The 12,506-nt window shown below is 42.6% G+C and overlaps 1 protein-coding gene across 1 annotated transcript in view; it reads right to left on the bottom strand.

Moving 5' to 3' along the window:
* Positions 1-12,506, bottom strand: part of Ccdc30 (coiled-coil domain containing 30) — a 151,551-nt gene that overhangs the window by 66,310 nt on the left and 72,735 nt on the right. Inside the window, exon 6 of the mRNA XM_008842840.3 lies at positions 4,424-4,603. Within this exon, the coding sequence (XP_008841062.1) occupies positions 4,424-4,603 (180 nt within the window). The remainder of the gene's footprint in view (positions 1-4,423; positions 4,604-12,506) is intronic.

Below are 12,506 nucleotides of genomic sequence, written 5' to 3'. Positions count from 1 at the left end.
AAAACTTCCAGACCCTAATCCCACCTGGCAGACTGAACAGAGCCAGGCTTTTCCTGCTTCCCCCTCCCTGATTTCTCCCCCAAACACTCCCCCCTTCCACACCCTAAAGCCCCCATATATAAAGTTCCAGCTCACAACCCATGGGCTGACATCTTTCCCTGACATCTTTCCCTTCCCTTCCCTTCCCTTCCCTTCCCTTCCCTGACATCTTTCCCTTCACTGACGTCTTTCCCTTCCCCGAGGGAAAGGTGCCCGGTGTGAAATAAATCTGTATCCCACTGAGAATTCCATCTGTGCCTCGGTGCCTCATCCATCCACTCGTGCTCTCCATCTGTGCGCTCGCTCTCTCCCGCTCTCTACCTATCAGTATGTACATCAACTGTTCATCATTTTAAGACTTTTCATGTAAAATTAAATGAAAACTTGATCTCTTTAAAAATACTTTGACTTCATAGCAGCACTACAATGTTGGGAAGGTCCTGTTTCCACACATTCATAGACATATGCATTATCATACTTTTTAATCTTTCCTAATAATAGAAGGAAAAAATGGGCACCAAGGGACGTCTGGGTACAGTGCTTGACTGGATAGGTCTTAACATATATGACAGAATGCATGAAATCTGGTGGGGGGCTATGAGGGGTGCAGATGGGGGAGGGGGTCTAAATTTGATTAAGATCTATTATATGAAATCCAAAAATCTCGGGGCTAGAGAGTTGGCTCAGCAGTTAAGAGCACTGACTGCTCTTGCAGAGGACCTGGGTTCAATTCCCAGTACCACATGGCAGCTATGAACCATCCTTAATTCCAGTTCCAGGGGAGTCTGAAGCCCTTTTCTGACCTCCGTCGCATTGCACGACATGGGTGCACTCACATACATGCAGGCAATACACTCATACACATAAAATAAGAATAATAAATAAAGCATTAAAAAAAGGAAACGCAAACAACTCAATAAAAATATACATAAAAATGGTGACTCCATCATTTTAATTCCAGATTTATTTACTATGAATGAGGTTATGCATATGGGCTGTAGAGATGATTATTTTTATGTTTTCTTCATATCTTCTACCCTTTTCTTTTTTATGAGGGTTCTTTAATGTAGCAATGACAGATACCAGCCTACTGTGTATAGTCTGTGCCACGAATGTATTTTCTATAATTTGTTACTCATCAGGAAGAACTAGAAAGGAAAGTAGCTGAACAAGCCCGGGGAAGCAAGCCTGCAAGCAGCGCTCCCGCCTTGGCTTTCCTGGAAGGTGGACCGTAGCCTGAAGATCAACCTTTCTTCTCCAAGGTGGTTTAGTCAGTGTTTTATCGCAGCAACAGAGGGGCAAACAAGAACACTGATCATGCAGGAGAATATCTTGGATCTTCAGGTACCAAAGATTTTGTAAACAAAGATCTCCAGGGGACTAGAGAGATGGTTAGGTGGTTAAGAGCACTGGTTGTTCTTGCAAAAGACCCGGGTTCAAATCCCAGCACCCACATGGTAGCTAACAACTGTTTGTAACTCCAGTTCCAGGGGATCTGATAGCCTCTTCTATCCTCTACTGGAATTGCACAACACAGGTGCACTTACACACATGCAGGCAATACACTCATACAAATAAAAGAAAATAATAAATAAATCAAGATCCCCAAGTCATTCATCAAGAAAAATTGATTATATTAAGATAAAGCTTGGATTCAACAAAAGAGGTATACAGAGGGAGGCTGCAGGCTGCAGAGATGGCGTCTCTGGTTCACATGCTTGTACAGAAACCCAAAAGAAACACCAACAGAACTTTGAACAAATACTTTATAAAAACTCAAATGTCGCAGCCGGGCATGGTGGCGCACGCCCTTAATCCCAGCTCTCGGGAGGCAGAGGCAGGTGGATCTCTGTGAGTTCAAGGCCAGCCTGGTCTACATAGTGAATCCAGGACAGCTGGGGCTACAGGGAGACCCTGTCTCATAAAGACCAAAAAAAAAAAAAAAAAAAAAAAAAAAAAAAAACCAAACCAAACCAAACAAACCAACAAAACTAAACTAAACTAAAATGTCAAATAAACACATAAGAACTCAATCTCAAACTAGGAAAACAAATTGAAAAATGTACACTACACCTTCAAGAGCTGGCAAGATGGTTCATCAGGTGAAAACACTTGGAGAGCAAGACTAACGACCCGAGTTCAAACCCTGGAACCTACGTAAAGAAGGCAGGTGAGTTAGCACACATCTGTAATCCCAGCACTTCTAGGGTAAGATGGGAGGAAGTGGCAGAAGCTTGTGGGCCAGCTAGCCTGGAGCACACAGAATAGCAAAAACAAGAGAGACGCTACCTGAACAAGATAGGAAAGAACTGATTCCCAAAAGTCGTCCTTTGACCTCTATGCATGTGCCATGGCATGTGTGCACCCACACTCACACATGTCATACTCATACAATAATAATAATAATAATAATAATAAAGGTTTCAAGACATTATCACTGTGCATTTATACTAGATTAGCAAAAAAATTAAAGTGTGACAGTTCTAAGAACTGGTGAGGTGTAGGGCAATGCTGACCTACGGCAATGTACAGTGCTGGCAAAAACACTAGCCTCAGTAAATGCATGTGTGGTAACCATAGCTCAATGATCCCACTTGCCCTTTCCTCCTAGAGAAACACGGTTATGGACATTAGCATGGGCACACATATCAGGGTTCTCTAAGAAGCTGAAACATAGGCGGGGTGTGGTGGCCCACGCCTTTAATCCCAGCGCTCGGGAGGCAGAGGCAGGCGGATCTCTGTGAGTTTGAGGCCAGCCTGGTCTAGATAGTGAGTTCCAGGACAGCTGGGGCTACAGGGAGACCCTGTCTCAAAAAGACCAAAAAAAAAAAAAAGTCAAAACATTTTCTGGCAACACTCACTGGTTATAATACTCAGAAAACAATCTTTAATCATGAGTTGGCCATGTTGGAAATAATGGCTCTGATACTGAGTTCAAAATCAGTGCTTCTTCGATAAAAGTTGCTTGTGTACCCAGAGTGCTCAGCTTATGAAATCGCTGTCCTTCAGTCTGCATTTCTAAGACCAGAGAAACGTCATCTTCAGAGATGTTAGCAGACATATAAAAATTAAGCAGCATGGAAAAAAATATGAAAGAATGATAACCTGAGAGCCAAATGCCTCCTATCATCGATGGGTCAATACAGGTCAACAGGAAATAAATCACAATAAGCTTTTGTCACTATAGTAACACCAAAAAGAAATTCTAGATTAAGCTTGAATAAACTGCCTATTTTCTAGTGAACACCTACTTTTTCCTCCCATTAAACCAGTTCAGTGTCTCGATCCCTTCACATTCTCACTGTGACACTGACGACAGGGTGACATCTCTCAGACCCAGGATGACCCTGAACTTCTGATTGGAGCGCCCTGAACCCCATATGTCGTGGAGGATGACCCTGAACTTCTGATCCTCTTGTCTCTTACCTCCTAGTACGGGGATTACAGGTATGTACCACTCCTAGTTTATGTTGTACCGAGAATCGAACCCAGGGCTTCATGCATGTTAGGCAAGCACTCCATCAACTGAGCTACATCCCCAGCCCCTGACTGTTGACATCTAGAACCCTGCATAGGGCCTTAGAGACAGAAACTCTCTAATACACATTTACAAAATTGAACCGAAATTGAAAGAATACGTTACTTTCCATGATGGTTCGTTTGGAAAATCATGTTTCAGAAAATGAAGGTGAATCTGTGCCCTCCCATGAATTGACCCTTTGTGCATCTGACATTGATTCAACCAGCAATACTGAATATATCTTTTGGGGATAAATAAGTCTAGCTATACACAACTTAGGCAGGAAAATTGGGTTTTGACTCAGATCATTGAAATTCAGTAAGTGCTAAAAATGTCTAAATAAGGATTTTAACAGATTGTGTTACTATCAACCCTTTTTGTTTACAGATTGGTAGTGTACAGTCCCATCTGCAACAGAGAAATGACTGAGCTCTGTTCCTATTTGACAGAAAAAGTTGAAAGAAGAAAGTTAACAAATAGCTCACCTAGTCCCCTCATCCGTGAGTCAGATCATGATTTTTTTAAAAAAATATTAAATTCAAACATTTATTTTTTAATATTTTATTTTTATTTTATGTGTATGCCTGTATTGCCTGCATGTAGGTAAGTGCACCTGTGTCGTGCAATGACGGTGGAGGACAGAAGAGGCTGTCAGATCCCCTAGGACTAGAGTTATGGACAGTTGTTAGCTGCATGTAGGTGCTGGGAATTGAACTCGGGTCCTCTGTAAGAGCAGTCAGTGCTCTTAACTGCAGAGCCATCTCTCCAGCCCCAGAGCATGAATTTTAATACTGAGAATTCCAATTCAGTTATTCCCGACCCCAGCTGTGACCCTGCAGGGGAGGATGTGCCCACGAGCGTTACCTTGACATTCTCCTCCTGAAGTAGGCTATTGTGCTGCTTCAAGTCCAAGTTCTTCCCTCGCTCGTACTGCAGCTCTTTTTCAGCTGAGTTGCAGAGAACTTGGAGGCGGTGCAAATTCTGGCGCAACTGCTGTACTTCCTCTTGAGGCTGCTGTTTTAGTTTTTCTCCAGATGACAGATACTGAAGCGAACATTTCAAAAGAGAAACAAACTTGAACAAATACTGGTGACATGTGAGCTCAAGCTGTCTGAAGCTGTGAGAATGTGAGTGCTGTCGGGCAAAGGTTTCTGGAGTTGGTTTAACCTGTAACAGAAGATGCTTTCACACCTATGGCTACTTGGTAATACTCCTGTAATTCAACAATTTTGATAGGAGTGAAAATGCCAGGAAAATTATGGGCAGAGAAGCAGCTGGGCAGAAACAATTTTATTTTTCATATCAATGAAGGGCAAGAGATTATTTTAGAGTAAAACACCCCTTTCTGAGTTTCAGAACTACAGAATTCCTGATGAATTAAAATAATCCAGAATTGGTATTACTTTATAGGATTTTAAACATTTAAACTTTTAATTTTAATTTTCACTACAATTTCTTTCTCTTTTCTTTCCCTTTGTCCCTCCCTTCCTCCCTCCCTCCTTCCTTGCTGCCTGCCTGCCTATGTGTGTGGGTACATACATGATACATGTGTGGAGGTCAGAAGATAACTTGCAGGAGGTGGTTCTCTCCTTCTACCATGTGGGTCCTTGGGCTCAAACTCAGGTTGTCAGGCTTGGCAGCAAGTGCTCTTACCCACTGAGATATCTTGCAGGCCCATTTTTTTAATTTTAATAAGATAGAAATTAAATACAACCAAGTTCAAATGCTCTTTCAATGATAAGAACCTTCCTATTGGCGGGGCGTGGTGGCACATGCTTTTCATCCTAGCACTCAGGAGGCAGAGGCTACTGGATCTCTGTGAGTTCAAGGCCAGCCTGGTCTACGTAGTGAGTTCCAGCCAGCCAGGGCTACATAATGAGCCCCTGTCTAAAAAAATCACTGGTATTGTGGAGGCAGAGGACTTCTGGCTTTAAACATTCACATCTGGGAGCTGCAGGTGGGAGGGGCAGCAGATGCTGGTGCTGTTCTACATCCAAATCATCAAGCTCAGTCCTTCATGCTCATCAGTCAAACAGCCTTCAGAACGTGAATTCTTTCTTAGCTCTCTACAGGAACAAAATGCATTGTCCATTTGAATGTGTTCATGTGTTATTACAAATTATTTCACAAAAAATTACTTGGTATTCTGGTTTTATCCCAAAGCCTTGAAAAATCTGATTAATTTCAGCTCATCCCTAAGACATAGATTTTATTCTAGGTTGGCTAAAGCATCCAGTCTGTGGGGGGCTGTCAAACCTGGAAAAAAAATCACCAATATAATGATGATGCCTTAGGAGGGCTTTGGGAACCAGCCTGCTCCCCTTCCTTAGGGAGGCTTGATGTGAGAACTGTTTAAATGGCTTAGTTATTTAGTCTGCATGTACGTGTATAGGCGTGCAAGTATTGAGGTCAGAGGACAACTTGTGGGAGTCGCTGTGTTCTTCCACTGTGTGGGTCCCAGGGATTGAGCTCAAGTCATCAGGCTCAGCTGCAGGTGCGTGTGCTCGCTGAGCTGTCTTATTAGCCCTCTTTGAATTGTTTAGCGAATGGAAGCAAATGATGCAGCCATTGAGGATCAAGTTCTAGCAGGGTGACACCAGGGTCTCACCACCTCCTCAATGTGGGTGCCTAATGTCCACAGTGTTCTAAAGCCTCGGTTTCTCCACCTACAGCAGTGATTCTATCCCTGTCTCACTGGTGGCTTAATACAAACGGGGTATTCAGTGCAGCACCTAGAGCATAACACAGTACTTACAATGTTAGCGAAAAACAGGAAATGAGTTTTAATCCTGAAAAATTAGATGGGAAAGTCATGACTAGATTTTGGCTATCTGGCAACATCACTTGGAGTAGTGTTAAACAGACCATCAGTAGCCACAAGTGATGTTACAAAATACCTGTGACTGATACATTCACATACTTACTCAGGACAGAGGTTCTCTCAGCCCTTTTTGTCTCTATTTACTATTTATAAGCTTTTTTTTTGTCTTTTTGAGACAGGGTCTTCCTGTAGCCCCAGCTAGCCTGGAACTCACTATGTAGACCAGGCTGGCCTTGAACTTACAGAGATCTGCCTGCCTCTGCCTCCCGAGTGCTGGGGCTGAGGGTGTGCACCACCACTCCCAGTTTATAAGCATTCTTTTTTAAAAAAAAATTTTATTTATTACTTTAATTTTTTTATGTGTATGAGTATATTGCCTGCATGTATATGAGTGCACCTATGTCATGCAATGCTGCGGAGGTCAGAAGAGGGCTACGGATTCCCCTGGAACTGGAGTTAAGGATGGGTCATAGCCACCATGTGGGTGCTGGGAATCAAACCCGGGTCCTCTGCAAGAGCAGTCAGTGCTCTTAACCACTGAGGCATTTCTCCAGCCCCTATAAGCATTCTTAAAAGTCTGGCATCTGGCTCAGTCTATAGTTGCCTAAATTTGTACCATTATCAAGAATAAGGCGATACAGCACAGAACTAGATACCACCATTTGGCAAGGGTAAAGACCAGAAAGGTACACACACACACACACACACACACACACTCACACACATGTTCACACACATGCACATACGCACATGTGCACACACACATGTGAAGAGCAGCACAATTTGTAGACATTGTTTGTTCAGAGGACCCTAGACACACAGAGTTCTGAAACCATCACTGCATGGGTCGGGCCATGAAAAACATCTGTCCAAGCTGTATTCTCTTCTCTGCCTTCTTAAAGAAATGAAACCTCATGTGCAAAGGTTGATTTGGGGAAGATAAAGTTCAAAATACAAGTAAGTTATTTTTCCCTATGAGGTCCACGTCTGTCTTTTTTCTTTCTTCTTTTTTTTTATAATATAGAAAGAATGGTTTTCTTTCAATAAACATTGCTAGTACAACATTCACACATAAATGAAATGGAGCCCTTCCTTACAGCATTCACAGACAGTAACTGAGAATGGATCACAGATTTTATTGTAAAAGCTAAAGCAAAGTAAATAGCGTCAGAAGAGCTCTTAGAATAAAGACTTCTTGTTGGTTATTTAGACATAGCCATGAAAGTAGTCTAAAATTTTGGTAAATGTGGTGAAGTGGTGTCTAGGGAGATGGTTCAGCAGCTAAAGTGCTTGCTGAGCCAGCAAGATCAGAGTTATAGCTCCAGAACCCACATCAAATGCCAGGTAGATGGACATGGCAGCTCACCCATAATTCCAGCCTTGGGATCTTTAGAGCAAGCTGGCAAGTGAGACTAGCCATATCGGTGAGCTCAGGATTTGATTGAGAGACCCTGCCTCAATTGAAGCAGGGAGATTCCTGACATCGACCTTGGGTCTCCATGCATGTATGCACATGTACCTCCACACACCTCCCCACACATCCACATGCATATGAACATGCTTACACACACACACCTATGCACACACCACACATATACAAGAAAGGAAGAAAAGGAATTTTTAAAAATTGGTAAATGGGGGGACCTGAGAGATGGTTCAGGGGTTTAGAGCACTGGCCGTTCTTGCAGAGGACCTGGGTTCAATTTCCAGCACCCACATGGTGGCTAACAACCATCTGTAACTACAGTTCCAGGGGATCTGACACCCTTGTCTGGCCTCTGCAGACACTGCACACTCGAGTATGCGAGTAAAACACTCATACACATAAAAATAAATAAAAATTGGCAAATGGGAGTACCAAGACAGGGAAAAGACAAGCACCGAGGGGATACAGTGCTGAAGTAGCACACATCCGATAAAGGACTTGTGTATAGAATATATAATGAGCTATTACAAGTTGATGAAATAAATCAAACACAATTCAATTAAACTCAAGGAAGGAGCTGACATTTATCTAAAGATAATACACAGATGGCTGATAAAAAACATTTAAAAATACTCTATGCCATTATTCATTAGAAAATACACATCAGGGCTGGAGAGATGGACCAGTGATTAAGAGCACTGGCTGTTCTTGCAGAGGATCCAGGCACTGTCCCAGCACCCACATGGTGGCTATGAGACAGGGTCTCCCTGTAGCCCCAGATGTCCTGGAACTCACTATGTAGACCAGGCTGGGTTTGAACTCAGAGATCCATCTTCCTTTGCCTCCCAAGTGCTGGCTGGCTATCATGCTGGGCCTAAAAACCACTTGTAACTTCAGGTACTGGGGATCTGACACCCTCTTCTGACCTCTGTGGGCATTTCATGCATGTGGTGCATTTATATACAAGCAGGCCAAACACTCATACAAATAAAATAAAATAAATAGAAAACGCAAATGAAAACTAAATATTCTAGTGAGTATTTTCTATGCACTACAATAACTACATTCAAAAGCAAGACAACAATGACTTTACAAGGGTGGAGAAATTGAGACCATTATATATTACCGGTATAATCCAGCAATTTTATTATTTGGTTTTAGCATAATAGAATTAAAAACACACAAGGGTTTGTGATAGTAGTGCATGTCTAGGATCCCGGCATTCAGGAGGCTGAGGCAGGAGAACCTGGAGTTGGAAGTCAGCAGCCTAAGCTTTATAGGGACCCTGACTCAACAAACAAACAACCCTCCAAACAAAAATGAAAACAGAACAACCAACCAAACAACATGAAAAGCTTTGCATGCATGTTCATAACATCCTCATGCACCATAACCAAATATTCAGTAACTGACGGTTGGAAAAACAAAATATGTTACAACCATGGAAAAAGTATGCAGCCCTGAAAAAGAACTGATGAAATTACTAATATATACCAGCATTATGTATAAACTTTGAAAACATTATGCAGCATGGTGTTAGTCACAAACACCATGATATGTGTTTGATATGATATGACTCTAAACATATCAGAAAGATCCAGAATAGGCAAACCCATGGAGACAGAAAATAGATTTGTGGCTGTCTAGAGCAGTAGAGATAAAAAGAAATAGGGAGTAGTTGTAAGTTTTTTGGCCTGAAGGACTTATTTCCTTGTCTTTAGCCTAGGGGGACTGAATTAGGGTCCTTCAAAAATAAAAAAAAATTAAATAGAACCTAATGTTTTCCTTCAATTTTTCACGTGTCTATGACCCAGGACCAAAATCAAGCAATTGTTGTCCCCAAACCCCACATGTAATAGATCACACTAAGGGAGATGAGGGGTGCTGCGTCACCAGTGAATGCAGCCCAGCAGGCCAGTGGCAGGGACACCAGCACACCCCACTGATTCAACACTGATGACGTCCCAGGCCAAGGTGAGGCTTGTGCATGTTAAGGATTTTTTCTTAGTGAGCCTGCATCTGTTTTAAAGCTGCAGTAAGGCAAGATTGGGGTCACTGTCTTATTCATGGAGGTGAGGCAGCCCTCCTGCTTATCTTCAGATATGTTGGTCTCATCCACCACATACCCATACATGGAGCACTCCAGGACAACAGATATGCACAGGCAGACAACAGCTCAGAGTGCTCACTGTCATTTTTCTTGGGAAAGGTAAGTGAGCTCTTCACTTACATATCCTTATGTGGAACATTGCAAGTGGTTAAGGTAAACTTCAACGTTCAATGTCACCCCTCCTGTAGCTCTAGGCTTGTCCTTGAATTCTGTGAGGAACTGAACAGGTGGAAAGAGCTGGTCTGCTCAGACACTAACCATATAGCTGGACCCAAATGCTAATATCGAGTCAGCCTGTTTTATCTTATTTATTATATGTGCCTTAGCTCAGGGCCTGACACATCACAAATAATTAATCTTGACTGAATAAATGAGTAACAATTTCTTTCAATAATTCATGGTTATCAGGGTCAAAATTACTGAACTATACTAGAATTCAGGGATGCCCTAAGAGGCTATGTGGTTTGCAGAACTATCTGCTCTCCGACTATGTGGCTACACTCCCAAGTGTCCTTAGACTTTTTATAATTTTATAGTTTTTCACTTTCCTGGTTCTTTTGGGCGGGGTGGGGGTGGGCATTGAGACAAGGTCTCCCTGTAGCCCTAGCTGGCCTGGAACTTACTACATAGACAAGACTGAACTTGATCTCACAGAGATCCGTATACCTCTGCTGGGATTACAGGTGTGCCACCACGCCCAGCTTCACTTTTCTTTGTGTTGTTGTTGTAGGGGTGTTCTTGTTTTCATTGTTTGAGAATTATACACATGCATAATGTATTTTGATCAAATCCACCCCCATTCCCTCCCCTCCAAGTCCTCCCCTACCCTCCCTCAACCACTTTTCCCTCCTAGTTTTATACTTACTTACTAGGTATTGAGAAATGGGTATTTCAAACTATGGGAAAGGATAAATTAAGGGAAACTATGAAGTTAACCAGGAGTTACTTTTCAGACACTAGATTGCGTGCTCTAAATCACACCTATCTTTTTAAGTTCCTAAGCAAAGATTTTATAATTGTAGCTGAACATGGTAGCAAATGCCTGTAATACCAGCACTCAGGAGGCTATGGTGGGAGGATTGTGAGTTCAAGGCCAGCCTGGGCTGCATAGTGAGTTCCAGGTCAGCCTGGCTATAAAACAACACCTTGTCTCCCTGAATCAGACAAACCACCAGCAACAGAACCAGCACCACCAATAAACACAAACAACAACAAAAAAGATTTTATAACTTTTTGCCTCCAGTTCATCCTTTGCTCAAGTCTCCAACCCTGGCCCAGTGTTCAGAAAGAGATCTGGGAGGTGTAGATGTAACCTCTTCTTGGACATTTGGTCTTCTGAACCAAATAGGGTCTGAATCTCTTTCAGATCTCTCTCTCTCTCTCTCTCTCTCTCTCTCTCTCTCTCCATATATATTTTTCTTATTTTTCTTCCTCCTCCTTTTCCTCTTTTTTTTTCTTAGACAAGGTCTTGTTCTGTGGCACAGGTTGCCTTTGAACTCATGAGTGACTCTCCTGCCTCAGTCTCCTCAGAGTCCATGTCATGGGCTGCTATGCCTACTTATATTTTCTTTACCTACTGTGGCTTCTCTAGATTTAAAACTCTGTTAAAATACTTTTTAGTCTTTTTTTTTTTGAGACAGGGTCTTCCTGTCACCCCAGCTGGCCTGACACTAGCTATGTAGACTAGGCTGGCCTTGATCTCACAGAAACCTGCCTGCCTCTGCCTCCCAAGGGCTGGGACTAAAGATGTGCACCACCACACCCAGCTAAAATACTTTTTGAAAAGATTTGTTTTTGTTTTTATTTTATGTGTATGAGTGTATTGCCTACATGTAAGTTCACCCGTGTCATGCAATGCCTGAGGAGGTCAGAAGAGAATGCTGGATTCCCCTGGAACTGGAGTTACGGACAGTTGTTAGCCACTATGTGGGTACTGGGAATTGAACCCAGGTCCTCTGCAAAGTGCTTTTAACTGCTGAATCATCTCTCCAGTCCCAAAGATTTTTGTTTTATGTGTATGAATGTTTGCCTGCATGTATGTACATGCACCACATGAATGCAATGCCCACAGAGGCCAGAAGAGGGTATCATATCCCCTAGAACTGGAGTTACAGGTGGTTCTGATCCTCCATTTGGGTGCTGGGGACTGAATGCAGGTCCTTTGCAACAGCAGTGGGCAGAGAGTACTCTTAACTGCTGAACCACCTCTCTGGCCCCCCAAATCCTTTTTCAAATATTTCTTTCCCTCCCTCTCTCTCTCTCTCCCCTTCCCTCCCTTCCTTTCTTCTCCTCTGCTTCCTCCTCTTTTAAAAAAATATTTATTTTTATTTATGAATATGAGTATTTTGCCTGTATGTATGTAGGTGCACCCATGTTATATAATGTCCTTGGAGGCCAGAAGAGAGCATCAGATCGCCCAGAACTGGTTACAGATGGTTGTTAGGTGTCATATGGATGCTGGGAACCAAACTGTGGTCCTCTGTAAGTGCTCTTAAATGCTGAGCCATCTCTCCAGTTTCCCCTCTTCTTCTCTTCCTCCTCCTTTTCCTCTCCTCTATCACCCCTTTTATTTTTCCTCCTCTTCTTCCTC

This window comes from Nannospalax galili, unplaced genomic scaffold (assembly GCF_000622305.1).
Source record: "Nannospalax galili isolate Female #2095 unplaced genomic scaffold, S.galili_v1.0 scaffold1480, whole genome shotgun sequence".
Taxonomy (NCBI): domain Eukaryota; kingdom Metazoa; phylum Chordata; class Mammalia; order Rodentia; family Spalacidae; genus Nannospalax; species Nannospalax galili.
This window is presented reverse-complemented; position numbering and strand designations above follow the sequence as displayed.